General features: G+C 43.9%; 3 protein-coding genes across 8 annotated transcripts; 2 read left to right on the top strand and 1 right to left on the bottom strand.

Moving 5' to 3' along the window:
* Positions 1 to 1437: 1437 nt before the first annotated feature.
* si:ch73-173p19.1 (uncharacterized) lies at positions 1438 to 8745 on the top strand. 2 transcript variants are annotated; one of them, XM_029147834.3, is made up of 17 exons: positions 1438 to 1596; positions 2584 to 2690; positions 2781 to 2920; positions 3107 to 3252; positions 3401 to 3559; positions 3643 to 4090; positions 4322 to 4423; positions 4992 to 5082; positions 5188 to 5411; positions 5504 to 5746; positions 5843 to 5941; positions 6029 to 6222; positions 6313 to 6487; positions 6578 to 6734; positions 6812 to 6965; positions 7056 to 7167; positions 7262 to 8745. In XM_029147834.3, the coding sequence occupies exons 1-17, from the start codon at positions 1576 to 1578 to the stop codon at positions 7435 to 7437; spliced, it is 2748 nt and encodes a 915-aa protein (XP_029003667.1). In that variant the 5' UTR covers positions 1438 to 1575; the 3' UTR covers positions 7438 to 8745. The 2 variants fall into 2 exon arrangements, with proteins under 2 accessions (XP_029003667.1, XP_029003666.1); XM_029147833.3 differs by having other exon boundaries at positions 3092 to 3252.
* Positions 8593 to 13524, bottom strand: abcf2b (ATP-binding cassette, sub-family F (GCN20), member 2b). The gene is made up of 15 exons (XM_029147835.3): positions 13367 to 13524; positions 12450 to 12597; positions 12116 to 12328; positions 11756 to 11938; positions 11476 to 11647; positions 11104 to 11199; positions 10920 to 11022; positions 10634 to 10729; positions 10294 to 10413; positions 10094 to 10183; positions 9906 to 10016; positions 9769 to 9831; positions 9519 to 9647; positions 9201 to 9404; positions 8593 to 9118 (listed from the first exon to the last, which is right to left on the bottom strand). Exons 2-15 carry the CDS (start codon positions 12583 to 12585, stop codon positions 8999 to 9001), a joined length of 1836 nt encoding a protein of 611 aa, XP_029003668.1. The 5' UTR covers positions 12586 to 12597; positions 13367 to 13524; the 3' UTR covers positions 8593 to 8998.
* Positions 13525 to 14108: 584 nt separating this feature from the next.
* On the top strand, positions 14109 to 18652 carry chpf2 (chondroitin polymerizing factor 2). 5 transcript variants are annotated; one of them, XM_055507756.1, is made up of 5 exons: positions 14128 to 14250; positions 15069 to 15308; positions 15830 to 16394; positions 16472 to 16654; positions 17078 to 18652. In XM_055507756.1, exons 2-5 carry the CDS (start codon positions 15124 to 15126, stop codon positions 18350 to 18352), a joined length of 2208 nt encoding a protein of 735 aa, XP_055363731.1. In that variant the 5' UTR covers positions 14128 to 14250; positions 15069 to 15123; the 3' UTR covers positions 18353 to 18652. The 5 variants fall into 5 exon arrangements, with proteins under 5 accessions (XP_055363732.1, XP_029004430.1, XP_029004434.1 ...); XM_029148602.2 differs by lacking the exon at positions 14128 to 14250 and having other exon boundaries at positions 15214 to 15308; positions 15830 to 15875; positions 15973 to 16394; XM_055507757.1 differs by having other exon boundaries at positions 14109 to 15308; positions 15973 to 16394.
* Positions 18653 to 19541: the final 889 nt, after the last annotated feature.

Genomic DNA, 19541 nt, shown 5'->3' with positions numbered 1-19541 from the left:
CCTGTATGCACACCTGCTCCACATTTCCTTTAATTAGTCACCCATTATATAAATATGCACCATTGCAGCTTTAAGATCAACTGCCCTCTTATTTATGGTCTCATTATTTAGGTGGTGGCCAAAACGTTAAAAAGTGTGTAATATAATGCTCTCCAGTAAGGCTCCGCCTGTATGGCCTAGTTATCCTACATTCTCACTTTTCTCTGACATTTCCAATGATAAATGACACATTTTATCAGTATTTAAATTATATAAATTAATAATTGAGATGCTGTATTGGATTTAATGAGATTGAACGGGTGGACCTAATGAGGTGGCCACTAAATAAATATTGTAGCACACTAATCAGGAAAAGGCTGAATATTTAATTAAACACCTCTTTACTTGTGAAATCCACTTACTGTACTACTCTCTGTTCAGTAGCAACTAAACAGGACCTTATCTCACTTAATGACACTGTTTATCTCTCTTCTCTCTACTTTGCTCATGGGAGCTTTTGTAGTGCTGATATACCTTGCTGATATGTTTCTTATTGTATTATTGTTGTACAACATGAGGAAATGACATATATGCACGCTGGCTGATTTTGATGCATTTAGTTGGTTGGTTGTATCACGTCATGTTTCACCAGCCATTGTTTTTGATGCGCTCCAGAGTGTTTGAAGTCAGCGATCAAAGAGTTTGTCAATGCAGCATTTTCTTTGTATGGCTTTAGTTCTTGGAAAACATCAGGTAGACAGACATGTAGTAAGAGGAGCTACACATAACATAAAATGTTTGCAAGGGATGGTTGTGGGAAGGAATTAATGAAATGCTGAAATATCTAATGTTTAAATATCAAGATATTTAAAGCACAATTAAGAGGCAAAATTCCCTGGGATCTGTAATATGCAATATATGTTTTATGATGGAAACCTTAAGCAAACTGGAGGAAAATGGGTTTTATTCTGTTTACTGCCATTTGTATGATGTTGTATGACGTTATAAGTGTATATTTTTGGTGTTTGTCTTTACTTGTAAAAGACGTTTTAATTTGCTTTGAGGTGCTAAAACCTTATGTTTTATTAGTGTTGCCACATATAAATACTTAACAGTTTGCTAAGTTTATGTGCAGAGTGCAAAAGGTCAAATCAGCAAACCCACAGAGAGTGACAGTGCTCTCTAGTGGCTACTCAGTGCTAATGAAACCAGAAGTTATCGTTATTAAATGTTTTAATATAGCCTTCCCTCATTGTTTTGTGCATTGTCATGTAGATTTTATTCCTTAACTGTAACAAAACAACACTAAAACTTCAGCTTAAACCGATATATTTGGTCAAGGTTATTGTCTTGGCAGCGGTTGGACTGTGAACCAGTCAATCACTGAACAGCCAACTGGATTTCTAATCGTTAAAAATCTCTCGACAGTGATTGGCTGATTATTTGTTGTTATCTTGTCACTCTCCAAATCAACGAGGGGGAGGTCACTGTGGCTAGCATAGCAGTCTGAGCTGCACAACCAACCAGGAAGTCAGCAAAGTTACAAAATATCGTCAGCTTCATTTTGTTTTTCCACAGTAACGTTGAAACAACACCATGAGTTCTGCCGCCCCTCCGGTAAGCCGTAAACGACATACCTGCCTTTAACATGACACTGTTAGATTCGCCAAAAAATGTCAGCTTGCTATCTGCGTTAGCCTCGACAGGTAACTGTTAGCCTCGAGCTAACGGTGTTAGTTGACAGTCTTCACTGTAACCAAAGGCACAACAACATGCAGAGCGTTAGCTGCAGGCTAGCTTGCTATTTTTTTTTTAATATAAACCGACTGTGTTGAGAATTAATGCATGTATATATCAAGTATGCTAATATACTAGGGTACTGAAAACTTCACGAACTAACAATATTTTAGTACTAAAGAGTCAGTCCGGGTCAGACTGACTGAAGGACAAACAAAGAGAAATGCAGACGTACTGTAACTGACGTTTAAACAAACTCAGTTTTATTATTATTATTTTTACGGCAAAAGCATGAGCTCTAATTTGGTGCGTACACAGGACAAAGCTATGGACCTATTAGCTTTGTAACATATTAGTAACAACGAACAAAGGCAAGAGCACAGGTAAATATATGGTCACAGCTGAAATGGCTACATACCAGGAATTAACAACGGCCTAAAACACACAGTAATTAAAAAACGATATAACTGCACACAGAGTATCAAAACACAGCTTAGAGAAATGTAATCTTTCATCTAGTTAGTGCTCTGTGATTCAGATTAACATGAAAGTAAATGTACCTTAATACAGTACCTGTAGAACACTAGAGTAGAGATAATCAAATAGTTATAGTCAGTTCAAAGGCTACTTCTTAATTAAAGTTAGTACAATTGAAAACTGTAATAATATTGTAATAATAAAGAATCTCTATTTATAATTACTTTAGGTAACATTAAAAGTTCAGTTCCTGGTGTGTTCTCATGACATTCTGAGCCTGACAGGCTTTTTGTTTGTGCTGTCACTGATAAGGAGCAACAGCCATAAAGTTTGTTTGGTCTACTCTTGTTTTGACTTCTCGGTAATATGTATTGGATCAAAATGTTGCAGACTATTGGGGAGCTGTTCCTCGTCCTCCGTGAGATGGGTTTCACAGAGGATCAGATCCAGGCGGCTGTGCAGGCTGGCCATTTTTCTGTGTCAGAGGCTGCTGAGTGGTGAGTTGACCCAGCACTGTTCAGTCTCTTCAGTTTCTATGAGATGAGTGCTTTGAGCTAAAGCTGTGTTCCTGTCTCATCTGTTGATAGGCTCTTACAGGGTCCATATCCACGACACACGTTGGTCAAACACTCATCACAGCCAGCTGAAACAGCAATTTCTGCTTTCAATCCCCCAAAAGAAGCAGCAAGCTCTTCAAAGTTACATACGTCTCCCGGTGAAACCAGAGGTATAGGACAAAAGAATGTTGAGTATATATCAGTTATTTGCCAGTGTAGTATTAAAATGTTATACAGATATTTAGACTGTTTTTCAACAGCATCAGTTTAATGCAATCTAAAGGACATGATGTTTGGGTGCAAAATTATCTCCTTAGATTGTTTTTGACTTTTTCTGACAGCATGTCCTTCATTAGTGCTGAAACCATCACAATCACGCAACCTGTCTCCAGAACCAATACCAGTTGAGTCACGCATCAAACAAGACAAGAGCGACTTTGCAGAGCAAGAAAGACAACGAGTTGCTCAGGAAGCCAGAGCAGAGAGAAGACAAAAGAAACAGGTCAGCAGCTCCAAAAGAAGAATTTGAAGTGGAACTAAAATGTTCTCATTTAGCTGAACAAGCTTTTTTGTTATCACACAGAAAACCTAATCTTTTGAGTGATTAAGAGTCATAATCTAAGAATTGAACATCGTGTCTGTCCTGACAGGAGCGTGAATTGGTGTTAAAGCGGATAGCTGAGGATCGGAAGACCTTGCAGGAAAAGAATCAGTCCGGCAGCGTTAAAGAGGCATCTCCTCCTAGCAGTCAAGGGCAGAAGCTTGGAGGAAAGACTCAAACAAATGTGGATAACAACTGCATTCTTATGGTGAGACTGTGAGGAACCTCAACTTCAGATTATGTGAATGATAAACAGTCAAATCACAGAGTTGTTTTTGTGTTGTGCTGCAGATTCGGCTGCCATCGGGTGAGTCAATGCGTGAACGCTTCCCAGCGGACGCCCCCTTGCGTAGCGTCGTGGAGCACATCACCAGACGCTACCCCTCCCTACCGTCCTTTTCCCTACTTCAGGGTTTTCCCCGGAAACGCTTTGGGGAGGCAGAGTTCGCTTGCTCACTGCACTCTCTGGGCCTCACACCTAATGCTGCACTGTGTATTCAGACCACCCCTCCAGAGACACCTCAGGATCCACAGAGTCCTGCAGAACCACCATCAACAGAACATAATGAGCCATCTCCATGTTTGGTGCCACCACATCCTCGTATCCCTTTCCTGGAGGAGGCAGGAGAGCAGGAGCGTCTACCCCCTCCACTACCTAATCAGCTATGGGAAGAGGCGGTGAATAATGCCGGGATCCCAAGAGGTGGTCATCCACTGCCAGGCCCGTTGCACCTCTGGGGTAAATTCATTTGTTTGTTTGCTTGCTTGTTGTGTTTAAGAATGAAGTGGAAATGTTCTGTGATTTTAAAATGTGTTGGCAATAATGGTTAATAAAGGTTTATGCATATGCTTTTAACTTTGAGTATGAGTCATGTTATAAATGCTGTTTATGGAGACTAGATTTGGAGGTTTCTATTTACTCTTCTCATAGTTACCAGCTCATTTAACCCATATCATTCCTTCTCAACAGGACGTGGCCAGAGGCTGGTTCCGGGTGAGGCTGAGGATGCAGCTGAAATAGAAGTTGATGAGGAACAAGAAGGAGAGGAAGAACCACCTTACTTGCTGAATGGTGCTGGCTCCTTTAAATTTCCTTCCCCCTCTTTTTTATTTGTTAATATTCTAGTAGAACCTCATGTCAGAAACGGATTGGATGTGGGCGCTTGCTTGCTGCTAGTAGAGTAACTTTGATTCTCCCATCATTCCCCCAGTGTTTCATACTGTAAAGTCCAGTGCTCATCCATAGACTGAATTATCCAGTAAAATGTGGCATTATATAAAACAGATTAGGATTATGAAATATGCACCGTGCAGTAAGTGAATGCCTTTTCTGTTTAACATAAATTCAGTACAGATGGTAAGAACTGCTGAGCTCCTCCAGTAGGAACAGGGGTCCCTAAACATGTCATGTCTGAATATACAAAAGACCTGACAGGGAGAGGAGCTTTTTCAAATCAAAATCAGACAACCAGAACAAAATATGCTGATCAGAGGTGTGGAATGTTTTTCCCCTTGTAAAGACAGGGAAACTAAAGGATTTTGTACTAACGTGTTTATACAATTCATGGTTAGGTTTTAATACAACTGTGTGCTCTATGATGGCATAAAACTCTTACAGATTATTGTTGTAATTTTCGCAGGAATGCAGAGGCTGCCTTTCTTTCCTGAGAACAGGATTCGCGGAGCATTTGAACCCAGGCACCACTGGCCAGAACAAGGCAATCGACTCAGGTAGGTGCCACAGTCAGGTTGGGAAACATCTGTTGAATCCAATGAAAGCATTTGCTAATATAAATCTAAGCTACTCGAGAAACCTTCGAGTGATGTGTGTTTCAGGGAGGCTCCAGCGGAGGACCCAGCAGAGCCTGAGGATGCCGAAGGTCGTGTGGCACCAGTAGCTGCGGGTCAGGCGGCAGTGGAGCGTCTCCAAAGAGCAGCACAGGAAGAAGATGCCCGTGCTTCGCAGGGCCAGCCATCACCACCTAAAAGACCCTTCAGGACACCCAGCGTGTCATCCTTATGTGCCTTGGCTACCCGTGCAACAGTCCACCTCATGACTGGTGAGTCATTTAAAAAAGGCTTTTCAATTGCTCAGTTCCTCTCTCACTGCTTTGTTTGCTCACTTCGGTCAATCCTCACTCTTCTGTCTCAGCTCCCAGCATGCAATACAGCAGCAGTCTGGCCGGCCTGACTCCAGAGCTGGCAGAGCTTTTGCTCAGCCATATGGTTCGTGAGAGGCTGCTACGTCCTCGTACCTTGGAGCTTTTCTTCGGTTGCCCTTTACAGAAGTTTGTTCTGAACTGCTATCCTTACTCCACCAATGAACTCCTGCGGCAGTTAAGGGCCTTTACAGCGCTGAAGCATCTGAGTCTGGTGAATTCGCCTCTCATCACTGGTAATTTTATCCTACCATGTACTTTCTAGAATGATGTTTCAGAATATGTTTTTAAATCTGAATTTCTAAATCTTCAAATCAACTCTTTCTTTCTAGACTCTGGTTTATCAATTCTGTCCAGCCTGGTGAAACTCCAGCACCTCAACCTTGCTTCCTGTAGCAAACTGACTGACTCCTGCCTGCAGCATATCACAGGTCTAACTTTTAAACAACTCTCAGACTGTGTAAAAGATTATGTATCACCACTTTACCAGCACAGTTTTTTCTGTCTGTGTTACAAAGGTTTGAAGAGCCTGTGCTTCCTGTCTCTGGACCAGACCAAAGTGACGGATTCTGGGATGGTTCTGTATCTTCAGTCGGCTCCATCCTGCCTGTCTCAGCTCAGCCTGAACCAGACAGCAGTGACTGAAGCAACACTGGTTGTCCTTCCTGCCTGTGTACCACAGCTGCGACTGCTTAGCATCAAGCAGACTAAGGTGCTCTACCACTACAGGTTTTTCAGTGACTGAGTGTCAGCTGGTTATAATATCAATTTATGGATCAGGTCCTCCCATGTATGTTTCCAGGTCGAGGATTTGTCAGCTTTGGCACAGTTGTCCAGCTTACAGACTCTCAACCTGGATGGGACAGTTGTCAGAGAGGAGTCGCTGAAGCACCTCGCTACGCTCCCCGCACTCTCATCACTGAGTTTGGCAGGAATTCCCATAGCCGACGGCAATCACGCCTTGCAGAGTATTTCAGGTCTGTAACCATAACCCAACAATCAGAAATGAGTGGAAAGATTAAGACTAGTTGTTCAGACTATTAGTGGGATTTCCGCTTTCTATCCAGGTCTGAAGCTGACTCACCTCACCCTCCCTGGACGCCACTCTGTAAATGACAGTGGGCTGTCATTTCTGTCTGCTCTGTCTTTGCTCCTAGAGCTTGACTTGACAGACTATACACAAGTCACAGACCAGGGAGTTCAACATCTTGCCACGATGACCAGGTCATTCTGTCACCTGTTCTACCATAGAGTAAAATGCATTTGAGCATGTGAGTTATTGATGACCCTGTTGTGTGTAGGTTGAAGAAGCTGTCGCTCAGTAATACTCAGGTGACAGATGCAGGGCTACCCTCTCTGCGTGGCCTGCAGGAGCTGCAGGATCTGTGTTTGGACCGAACAGCCGTTACCAGCAGAGGAGTGGCAGCACTCATCACCTGTCTGCCACATCTTCAGGTGAGCGCTCATGACTGGAGCAAACATGTGCTACTTTTTTTAAAAGTCACTAAAATATCCATGTGGAATTTGATCTGATTTTTTTTAAAGGTTTTGGGGTTAGCCAGCACTCGGGTGGGAGACACAGTGGTGAGGAGAGGTGTGGTCCTCTGCAGTCAGCTTCTTAAACTTAATCTCAGCCGCACGCGGATCACAGATCATGGTAAGGCCTCCTACTTTTCTACTGACATACACATGGAATATTCTCTTTGCATAGTTAATGGCAGTGAATGTGGCTTTTACCCTTTTTGCCTCAGGTCTGAAGTTCCTGAAACCCATGCATCTGGCTCAGGTAAACCTGGACGGCACTGGAGTGACTCTGATGGGCATTGCCAGCCTCCTCCCGCTTACGAACATCGGCAGCATCAGGGCCAGCCACACTCGCTCTATTCCTCCTGATGAGGTGTCCGATGAGGAGTGGGAAGCCCAATGAGCATCAGCACCCCCAGCTAAAAAACAAATACTGTACCTGAACATGCCTCCCACTCCTGCTGCTGACCCGCTTTAGCCCTTGGAACATGCTGCCACCAGGTTCTTAGAAACTCAGTAACTCAAAACACTCCTCAGTTTAGCTAGTGCAACTAATCAGTCAGTCACATGCTACTATGAAACTGTAAGAGGAGCATCTTGTTAAGCAACTAGGCCACTAAAAATGTTTACATATATAGAAACAATCAGTATTTACTCACATTCACTGCAGGATACTCCCACCTGAGCTTCATGTGCAACCTTTTATGGAGAGAATATTTCTCCTGCTTGAAAATTGTGTAGTCAGCTGTCAGAAATTTTTAAAATATAACTACTAACAGCATGTATGGGGACTATGATGACTGACAGCCATTCTAGTATTTTAATTGAAAATTGCCAATTCAAACATTGAATGTTTGGGTTACATGTTAATCTGACCATGTGACATTGGAACCAGTAGAAAAATGTCTTTACATTCACAACATTAGCAAGGTGAAACAGAAGTTCATCTCAGGCTCAGGCTCAACTCCAGGCTATTAGTATTAGTCAATAAGATCACAGTTACCTACCAAGATAACATTTTTTTTAATAAGAGAAAACATACAGGTGGCATTTGGTTTTAGTTTCATTAATTTAAGGTGGTGAGTTGAAGGACACTACCATATGTGCAGATCAACTTAAATCACGTGTGCACGCATTTGCCTGCATTATTAAAGACTTCAAAGATTCAGGTGTTTCTTCCTGTGCAAAGATCAGGCTTTTCAATGCCAACAGATGGTGGCTGTAGGATTTGAGATGCCCCGTATCTAATGCATGATATCACCCAAGTTATACATCCTGGAGATGTGAAACTTAATTTACAAGTTGTCTTAGTAACGTTAAGTAGAGCAACACTATTGTTTTGTGACGTCTCAGCCATTTTATTTGGGTGAACTAAAGCATACTTAATGTGGCTGTAATGTAATCATCTATGCAGCACAAGCCAGAATCCAAAGCGATGTCTTCTAAACACTTTCCTTTTGTTTACAGAGATGTAAAATAGTTTATTTTCCCTAAAACTCGTTTGACAGCATGTTGATTACATTTAAAAGAATAAAGTTTCCTCAGTGCAAGCACTGCGTTGTTCCATTTCTTCAGACAAACCTTTATTGCATTACATTGTTGAATAAGGCAGAAATGCTCACAGAAAAGATGTCACCTATTAAATATCATAAAATGACATAAAAGCTGAATAATCTGATAATCTGAGAAATGAAAAAAAAAAGAAAGAAAACTGCACAATGGAATGCATTCCAAAATGCACCGAGATGCTTTTGAGGTGAACCAGCCAAGTGCAGGGTGGATGGAACTAAGTTGAGTTCAGCATTGTCGAACGAAAATGAAAATACGTGTACAAGAGACGAGTCCAATAAGATGCATAAGAGATCGTTTGTGTTCTAGATATTTCCTGCGTTGCAAATACTGCTCATGTTTTCAGGAGTCATCAGATCAAATCCATGATGCAAGATAAAGGAGTGGGTGATGTTTTAGATATCATGCGCTTGCTGCTTTTCAATTTTTGATTTTAAGTGCTCCTTATATGCCAGGATGTCCCTATTCCACTTTGTGATGGTTTGATTCTCACACACCCAGATCTCTTGAGCCACCTGAGAAAAGAAAATTTATTCTAATGTGACAGTTGCAACTTTTCGTTTCAAACTCCGATTAATACATAAAATCACAACATACCTGTTGAATTAGCCTAAAGTCATGGCTAACCAGCATCATGCCACCTTCAAACTCGTTTACTGCATCAGCCAGTGCATCAATAGTTTCGATATCCAGGTGATTGGTGGGCTCATCAAGGAACAACATGTGAGGGTTCTGCCAGGCCAGCCAAGCAAAACATACTCTGCATTTCTGGCCATCTGATAGGTTTCTGATTGGACTGACCTAGAAGACATTTCAGGTGTTTAATCAGTGTGACAACCTACATAAGTTGTTGAAATTGAAATCAGTTTTACACATTGCTATATTTCCATTATGGAGAACGTATCCTAGATGTACCTGTTGTTTTCCCGTCAAACCGTAGCGACCAATAATCTTCCTCATCTCCTCCTTTTCTTTGATTTCAGGGAAACATTTCATCATGTACTCCAAAGGAGACAGGTCCAGCTCCAGTTGTTCTGTAAGATGCTGCAATAAAAAGTGCGCGCATAGGAGACATTTTATTGGAAATACATTTGCAGAAGGTATTGTGTGCTTTTAGTACATTTAAGAAAAAGATTTTATAATATTAACACATGCAATCCTTTACCTGGTGATACCTGCCAATCTTGACATGAGAATGTTTGCGGATCATGCCATCGGTGGGTAGGAGCTACAAAGAAAAAAAGGTTGAAGTTTTAGAGACTGGACTGAGAATGTAAACACATTGAGCTGCTCTGTATCTACCTCTCCCATCAACAGCTTCAGCAGCGTAGACTTCCCGGCTCCATTAGGACCCACCAGAGCCACTCGTGTATCCAAGTCAATACCAAATTCCAGATTTTTATATATGTGTGGCTAAAATAAAAACAAAACAATTAGTGAATAAATCCTGTGAACAAAACTTTCAAAACTGCAATATTGACTATACTCACCGTGTTGTCACTGTACTTGAAGCTCACATTCTGAACCATGATAACAGGAGGAGGAATCTTCCCACAGGGAGGAAAATAAAATGACAGAGTCTGTGGGAACAAAGATAGACATTAGTACGACATCAAACCCCTTCTTTATAGGACAAACTACTGGGGCCCATCAGAGCTCAACAGTGGTTTAGACTATTAAGTATTAGCACCTTGTCATTCACAACTTTTTCAGTCAAGCCTGATGCCACCATCTTCTGCAGTGTCTTCTCTTTGCTCTGGGCCTGTCGTGCCAGTTTTGCTGAGCCATGACCAAATCTGGCTATGTAATTCTAGGGGGATAGATGGGCATAAACAATAAAAGTTAAGTGACAGCATGTCCATATATTTATCAATTATAACTGCAAAGTTTCACTATAAACACTGACATGTAATTTCATTTATGAAGGGGGAGAAAAAACACACACACCGTGACCCCCCATTACCTCTGGACATTGGAATCCTGCAGCAAGAACTTAAACTGGTCAAACACAGGTCAACGCCATCCTGTACCTTCATGTGTGCTATCTGGTCCTGTTCCCAGTTGAAACGCTTCATCTGGTTCTCTTCCAGCTCCTCTCTGGTCTTCACATACTGGTCATAGTTGCCCTAAACATAAAAATAGATTTGCACGATCATCCAACAGGCACATAATTAGCTGGCAGCCTACCCCTAGGAGCCTTATTTAGCATTCTGAGATAACATAATCCAGTCAAGATACTTAGAACGCCTTCCAAGGGATGCTAAGCCAGCACTTTTCAGGCAAGCAACCGCAGTGGTTTGAGCCAAATGTTCTTACCGTGTAGTACTTCAGTTTTCTCTGATGGAGGTGGATGATGTTTGTGCACACACCATTTAGGAAGTCTTGAGAATGTGAGATGAGTACAAGAATTCGCTTGAACCTGAGAAGCACCAGCATAATCAATATACATATTTGAGATACGTGAGATAGAACTATTGGTAATGACTAATGCCTGACTTACGACTTGAGCTCCTCTTCCAGCCATACACAAGCATCAAGGTCCAAGTGGTTTGTGGGTTCATCTAGCAACAACATGAAGGGCTTGATAAACAGGGCTCTGCAAACATAACAGGTGGCTGTTAAAATTGTACATTGAACCTGTAGTTTTCAACGCTTCGTGTCACTCTTGTGTCTCGAATCTAAAGCCAATTGTCCACTCATCCATGACAGTCACAAGTCACAGAATGTAGTCAAATATAAGGTACTTCTCCATTAAGTATTACTGTTAAAGACAACCTTCAGTTTTCAAACTAGGTGCACAGCAACAGACGTGCTTTATATACACACACAGTTGCTTCACTTGGCAACTTGTCTAGAGTCATACTAACTTTACCTTGCGAGAGCCACACGCATCCTCCATCCTCCACTGAAGTCCTTCAGTTTCTTCTGCTGCATAGCAGAGGTAAAACCCAAACCGTTAAGGATCCGAGAGGCTCGCATCTCTGCCTTGTCTGCATCAAGCTCCTCCAGGCGTTCATACAGCTCCATCAACTTCTCACACTCAGCTATGCAGTAGAAAATGGAAGACATTCATTATTATATCTATCCATCTATCTAAAACTATATAAGCCAAGCATCTGATGTACTAAAAATTGCATCTCTCAACAACTTACAGTCCTCATGAGCAAGCCTCTCTGCTTCTTTCTCCAGCATAATTCTCTGTTCATCAACCTCCATGACACACTGCAGAGCCGTCTTCTCACTGGGGGCCATCTCCCGGGTCAAGTGGTAAATATCTATGTGCTCTGGAATGGGAATCTCGCGATGCCCAATAGCTGACAGCAGCATAGATTTACCTGTCAGAGGGAGAAGAAAATATATAATTCTGAGATGCAAAAAAAACCCCACTATCAAACCAGATATTGCTACAAGACCTTGTAATCAAGTCCCAAAGCAGCAACAACAATTGCATGAGGTATTTAAGATAACAAAAAGACAAAAAACATCAATCTTACATAGAAACAACAACTTGCCTGTGCCATTAAGGCCAATGAGACCATAGCGTCTGCCAGAGTTGAGCTCCAGACTAGTGTCTGCTAGCAGCTCCTGACCATGGAAGGTAAGAGACAGGCTGCTAATGTGGACATCAGTACTGTTGGGGTGCGAGGCAAGAACGCCCGTCACAGCTCGTGCCTCCGTCTTCGCAAGCTCAAACTCATCAAGTTCCTTTGTCAAACTATCAACACCTGTCAAAACAAAATCTTGTCGGTGCAACAGGCAACACAAACCTTGAGGATGATGCAAGTGTACAGCCTACAGAAGATGCTGATACCAGACTAGCTTTCTCTAACCAGCCGTTTCTCTTACCATTGCTGCCAGCTCCATTTTGCTGGGTCTCCTGTTCAGTCTCCTCGTTTACCTCATCAGGTTTCTTGCTGCGCTGGCGGGCCTTGGCAGCCTCCTTCTTCTTTGCTGCCTTTTTCTTGGCCAAGTCGGATGGCATGGTTGTACAAAGCTATTCAAAGAAAGGGGGAAAATTCAACAATTAAACGTTTCTGCCAAATACAGTTGAAACAACAAAAAAAAAACATTACTATACCAAAAGAGATCAGTTCAAGAACATGGCAGTTTTAAAATAGTTTCATAGAACCAGCCAAATGTGAACAGATTAGGAATCAGGGTAAATGACTAATCACTTCCAGAGAATGGCGTAGGGAGCAGCACGCTCGCCGGCATAGCGGCTTGAAAAACGTTCCGGTCTAGCTTCAATTTACAGCTGGTGGGGAAAAACGAGTCTACGTCATTAGAGACACGACCAGCGGCAAAGACGAAGATGGTGGTAACGGGAACCAGGGCCGCATTTCGGTTCCCCTCAACCCCACCTGCTTGCACGTTGGGCTCTTAACACGAACATCGCCGGCCCAGCTGTTAGCTGCTAACTCTACCTGGTTAAACATTAACGGCGAATTAAACCACGTCAAATGACAAACCGGTTAAATTACTCAAACAACAAGGATGTCGCGTTAAGCCCCATGTGTTGAAGATACGAGACAAACCATCAATTTTACAAACTGTCCGGTTACCACGTTAGCCAGCTAAGCTAACGAAACACAATTGACAGGCCTGAGCCGCTAATGCTAACGACGAGAGGCCCAAATGAGCAACGGTAGTCTCTAAACGCAGCCTGTTAACGGTTTAAATAAACATTTATATCCTCGGTTAGAAACACTGATATGACAACAATTACATACTGAAGTGTCAGACAACAAAAACAGGTACCCTACCTAGATAATGAATTACAGTCGTCTGGAGCACACCAACGTCTCGTGCTCACTTTTCGCCGGGTGGATGTAGCCGCTCGCCAAAACCGCCACACGGCCCATATATGGGCAGGAAGGGCGGCGACAAGAAACGAACGTCCCCTTTTACCGCGTCCGCACGAAAACGTCGATATACTCAAGTAATGATGCGATAGTTGGTTAAATAGACAACTATTGAAAAAACCTAACACATATGAACGAGCTACAGTGCTGTACAACATTTAAGTAATGGAAATATGTAGTAAAAAAAACAATTAAACGAAATGAGAGTGAAACTTCTAATTGTCATAAATAAACAATTACTGCAGTGATACTAATGTACAAGGTAACACGCCATTGTGGACACAGGTGCTGCACATTAATGCTAATGCAAACAGGCAATTAAAATGGAAACTTACGCTAAATCAACTTACAGCACTACACTCACCGTCACTTTACACATTTTGCTATTTGGAAATCATAATGCGATGTATTGCACTGATATCTATTTCACATATAGGTTCAAGTCAAAGGTCCATTTGCTAATGGAATTAAATCATGGCGCCAAAGTTCAACAACCCTCTCATAAATTCACACGTTCCTGCAGAATTAATAAATGTTGATAAACATCACATAAGTAAAGCTGATCGCGGGCCAGTTGATCTGTGTTTGGGGAGGAGTGAGGGAAGGAGGTGATGATGCTGCGGTGAACTGATGGTACGGGCGAAAAAAACGATGTGAGAGGGAGGGGGGGCTTTCCACTTTGTGCGTGTGTGGCACTCAGTTTTCTAGGAAACTGGCGAAAATGGACGTTGCGTGCGGCTGCGTTGGAAGGCTTTTTAACTGAACGATGGGACGTGTGCGGTCAGGTCAGCGAACATGCACCGAGGAGCTGGACGACGTGTCTGCGCTGAAGCCACGGACGCGATGCTAGCTAGTTAACGCTAGCTAGTCTTTGATGTTTAGGCTCGCTCCCCCCGACATTTAGCATTGATGCTGTTATCATGTCTGAGGAGCTCGCTTCTTTGTCGTTTTCGTCTGACATGTTTAGCTACTGAAGTCAAATTGTCATCTTTATGAGGTGACACCTAAGAGTCTGTCGTACATTAGTTAGCGGATCTTAGATCGGAACGCTAGCTATTAGCATTAACCGTAGCCGAAATTAGTTAAGCTAATTTACAAAGCAGTGCCTCTGGAGCGTAACGGTGTATTTAACACAGCAGGTTCTGTTGAGATTTTAGACAGCAACTGAGTCTATTTTAATTTTATTGTATTATTATAGTTATAGTAATTTTAAGTTGCTTTTCTTGGACCAACTAGAAAAGCAACTTATAAAGGTGGCTACAACGTTACACTTAGGTCCAGCCGAATTTGAGACTATAACTAAAGTTTTTATATTAGGAAATGTTGCAATTTGCAGTTCCAGGTGGCCTCGATTGAATATACTATTAAACTAATATTAGATACGTAATAACGACTATATTACACATTGACCAACTAAACTAAGGTGACAATGTTGGGTCACTATTGTGTCAGGTTTATCACATTGCTTTGACTAAAATGTGCACAGGCACATGGGGAGGAGACCTGGCACATGTTCAATGCTCTGTAGAGTAGCAGCGTTTTTCCTCAAGTGTAACTCACAGCTGGCAGACATGCGTCTTTCCTCGTTGCTGGCTCTGTTCAGGCCTGCGTTACCCCTCATCCTCGGGCTGTCCCTGGGATTCAGTCTCAGTCTTTTGATGGTGTCCTGGACACAAGGGGACAGTGATGACTCCTGTGGGGATGGACTGGGAAACGGCAGGCTTTTCCTGGGCATAAGAGAGTCCAATAGGGACTCGAGGGTCGGAGTGGGAGACGATGACTTCCAGCCACGTATAGTGCCATATCACAAAGATCCGAACAAGCCACACAAAAAAGTCCTCAGGTGAGTGTGAAAGTTGAGCATTTCATTTAATTTGCAGTCATGTTGTCTTGACTTTAACCACATTAGATGCTGTGATGATTTGTGTGTAATACAGCTTCCTGCAAACAATGAGTATTAAGGGTTTCCCCTGAATACGAAGGCGGCTTTGTTAAAGAAGCACCTCATCACATTACTTTATATCTGGCAGGATTTGGTTTAATGAGCATGAGACAGTTTGATTCCAAAGGCTTTACAATTGTTTTAATAGGCTTAAATTTAAATCTACTCTGCAGCAATCTAAGTGCCCTGAGAGGGATCAGCTCTATTGCTGCCCTATAGATTATTGTTACATTAGACCTGTTTACCCAAATGAGTACAAGTCTGGAGAAGACCAACCGTTTCATCTTTTTATTGCTCTATAAGCCTTGTGTTGAGGTGAGGTGATTTTTGGGTAAAGTGTCTTTATCTTCTGTCTCATACTACTACTGTAGGATGTATTATATCACCTGATGTTCCCTTTCTACCTTGATTCACTTCTCCAGAACTCGATATATCCACACTGAGCTGGGCATCAGGGAGCGACTGCTGGTGGGCGTGCTGACCTCTCGGGCAACTCTGAACACGCTGGCTGTGGCGGTAAACCGCACAGTTGCCCATCATTTCCACCGCACTTTCTTCTTCACAGGCTTACGCAGCCCCAAGGTGCCTCATGGCATGACTGTAGTGGCACACGGCGACGACCGCCCGGTGTGGCTAATGTACGAGACAGTGCGTCACCTCCACCAGCACTACGGCTCGGACTACGACTGGTTCTTGTTAGCCCAAGATGACACTTACATGCAAGCAGATCGCCTCTCGGAGCTGGTGGGCCACCTCAGCGCAGGCCAGGATCTGTATATGGGCAGGGCGGAGGAGTTCATTGGCGGGGAGGAGAAGGCACGGTACTGTCATGGGGGTTATGGCTACCTGCTGTCTCGTAGTCTGCTGGCCCGACTGCAGCCTCATCTTGACACCTGCCGTAATGACATTCTCAGCGTGAGACCTGATGAGTGGCTGGGACGATGCATTATTGACTACCTGGGTCTCAGCTGTGTGGAGGTGCACCAGGTACAAGACGAAGCCTGAATTTTCTCTTCTGAGGCAGACATTTCTTATCTTAGCTGCTGTATTTGTGTGGTTCACAGGGGATGACCTACTATTACTTTGAGCTTGGGAAAAATGCCGATCCAGAGCGAGAAGACAGTGCAGAGTTTAAAAACGCCTTCACAGTTCATCCTGTATCAGAACCAAATCTCATGTATCGCCTGCACAAGCGCTTTAGCCAGATTGAGCTGGAATGGACCTACCTGCAGATCCAGCAGTTGCAGGTTTGTAATACTAGATTTTTCACACCTATAAACATCTACAACACTTCATGGTTTTCATAACTCTCATGTAATGGGACCCCAGTCAATCATTTACCAGGATGATGAGTAGTGTGTAAAGACATTCAGTTTTTTCTGTATTTTACCCCACCCTTAGTCTAAACTGTGGTGACTGATACTCTAATATTTATATATGTCAGCGAGCGAGACAAGGGATCAGGTGTTATGCTAGGACTTGAAGTGCCACATTCCACTGTCATCCTATTCTGATTTCCCTCAGCAGCCTTGTTATGCTGTTCAAATACCTACTACTGACAGTTCATTAGGAATGTTTTGACTCAACTTTAAGTACACCTTACACCACAGAGCAATCAAACGTCGTTGTCATTTTGAACCTTTGAATGTTTTTTTTTGTGTACATATCAGATGCAGATCAACAACCTGAGCGACCTGACACCAGAGGGCAAGGCTGGTGTGACGTGGCCCATCGGAATCAACCCTCCCTTCAAACCAAAAGTCCGTTTTGAGGTCATAAACTGGGAGTACTTCACAGAGGAGCATATTTACACGTGCGTCGACAGCTCTCCGAAGTGTGAGATTAAAGGGGCCGACCGCACTGATGTAAATGCGGTTCTGGAGATTGCGGTGGAGCGCCTGAACAAGCTCTACCAGCCACAGCTACGCTTCCGTAAACGGCGGCTGCTCAACGGCTACCGGCGCTTCGATCCCACGCGCGGAATGGAGTACATGCTGGATCTGGCGCTGGAGGCCTACACCCAGAAAGGCCACAGTCAGGTCATTGCAAAGCGGGTCAACCTGTTGCGACCTCTAAGTGCAGTTGAGATTATCCCCATGCCTTATGTGACTGAGGCAACACGGGTGCAGGTCATCCTCCCTGTCACTGCCCAGGAACAGGACTATGTTAGCAACTTCCTTGACGTGTATGTGATGAACACTCTAGACACCCACGATAACGTTTTACTCACATTTCTGTTCATATACGATCCGTTTGATGCACAGCGAGTCAGCCAGACTGACGTGTTCGCAGGCATCAAAGCCATGATCGGGGAGGTGGAGAAACGCTACGGAGACGTGAAGATCCCCTGGATCAGCGTGAAGACGGAGGTGCCCTCTCAGGTGAAGCTGATGGACATCATCTCCAAGAAGCACCCAGTGGACACGCTGTTCTTTCTCGCCAGTGTTTGGACAGAGGTCAATTCCGAGTTCTTAAACCGCTGTAGAATGAATGCCATCAGCAACTGGCAGGTCTTCTTCCCCATCCACTTCCAGGAGTACAGCCCTGCTGTCATGTACCGCGACCAGCAGCCCTCCGCTGCCTCCTCCTCTTTCGCCTCGGAGTCGCTGCGAGACGGCCACTTTGACCGTCACATCTTCGACGAGGCCTGCTTCTACAACGCCGACTACATGACAGCGCGGACCAAGATGGCCGCCGACATCTTGGACAACGAGGAGCTGCTGGAGAGCATGGACGTGTACGACATCTTTGTCCGCTACTCTGGCCTGCACGTGTTCAGAGCGGTGGAGCCGGCGCTCATCCAGAAATATGTACGGCGAATGTGCAACCCGCGTTTCAGCGAGGATATCTACCACCGTTGTGTGCTCAGCAACCTGGAAGGTCTAGGGTCACGCTCACATCTAGCCATGGCTCTGTTTGAACAGGAGCAGGCAAACAGCACCTAGAGGCCTGGAGTCAACACTTCACACATGCTGCGCAGATTAAAGGACGCACACAGAAAGAAAGCTAATGATATTGTACCTTCACACACTGTAACATGTATGTTTGGACTCTTTAAGAGATCAGATGTGTGGAAGCTGCCTATGTACTGTACAAGCCTTTAACTTTGACTGTCTGAATGTGAACTGTTGACATTCACAGAATACAGAGGTGTTACTTATATTCCTGCCGTTACTGTACTGTGGTCTCACAGGAGCTGTGGAACAATATTTATACACCAGTAAATAAAAACCTTCTTGACATAATTAATGAACCATGTCCTCATTGTTAATATTTAATTGAGATAATTTGAGCCAAATATCTTCTATGGTGAAGATGTGTGTGATGAAACCATTCTAAAGCCACCAGCTTCCTTTTCTTTAATATGTGTTAAGTATTAAAAGGAATCTATTTCTGTGCAGAGTTGGTTCTCCTCATATCCATTAGACAGAAAGGCAGCTGTTTGTGTTCAGCCTATTTGAACAGGCCACGGTGGCAGAAAAGTCTCCACCAGTGATGACGTGTTCATGTTCAGAATAATACATCTTGTAGTTTTCGCCTAAAAGCTTCACTGCGGTGCCCAGAGGCAGTGAACAGTTTGTTCCAAAGCAGTCTCCTCATACATTAGGTGGGTTATTCTCCACCCTCACCCAGGCCTCCTGAGGCTTTGGCAAATATTCTGTACACACGTCTTTGGGAAGAAAAATGAATGCGCTGCCCCGAGGAGGGGGCGCGTCCACTGAGCCAAGGTCTGCCGTGGTGTGGGTGGTTAACCTTCACAGCGGGGTGCTTGAACGCGCTGAATGGCCGGCTTTGCGCTGCCCTCTCCTCCTTCTCCTGTGGGTGCGGAGGCCCCTGAACCTCCCCCACTCTGGAAACCCCTCCACGGGAAGGTTGTGTGCCCAGGAGAACAGTGGAGCAGCGGAGTCACAGAGGCTCTTTCTGAGGCGGGGGCCCCGGCTGCACTCTGCAGCTCGGTGTGGAAAGACCACCGCCCGCTTCTTTTTTGGAGCAGCCGGGGAACAATAAAAGGCCTGTGCGCCACCTTCCACCAACACCTGGCTCCTGCAGGAAACCGAACCCAGCGGTGTGTGCGAGTGCAGAAAGGAAAACTCTGCCCTGAAACCAGCAGCAAAAAGCTTCTAGTAGAAATAG

The sequence above is a fragment of the Betta splendens genome, chromosome 4 (assembly GCF_900634795.4).
Source record: "Betta splendens chromosome 4, fBetSpl5.4, whole genome shotgun sequence".
In the NCBI taxonomy this organism is placed as follows: domain Eukaryota; kingdom Metazoa; phylum Chordata; class Actinopteri; order Anabantiformes; family Osphronemidae; genus Betta; species Betta splendens.
The sequence above is the reverse complement of the archived record's forward strand: the minus strand, read 5'-3'. Positions and strand labels throughout refer to the sequence as shown.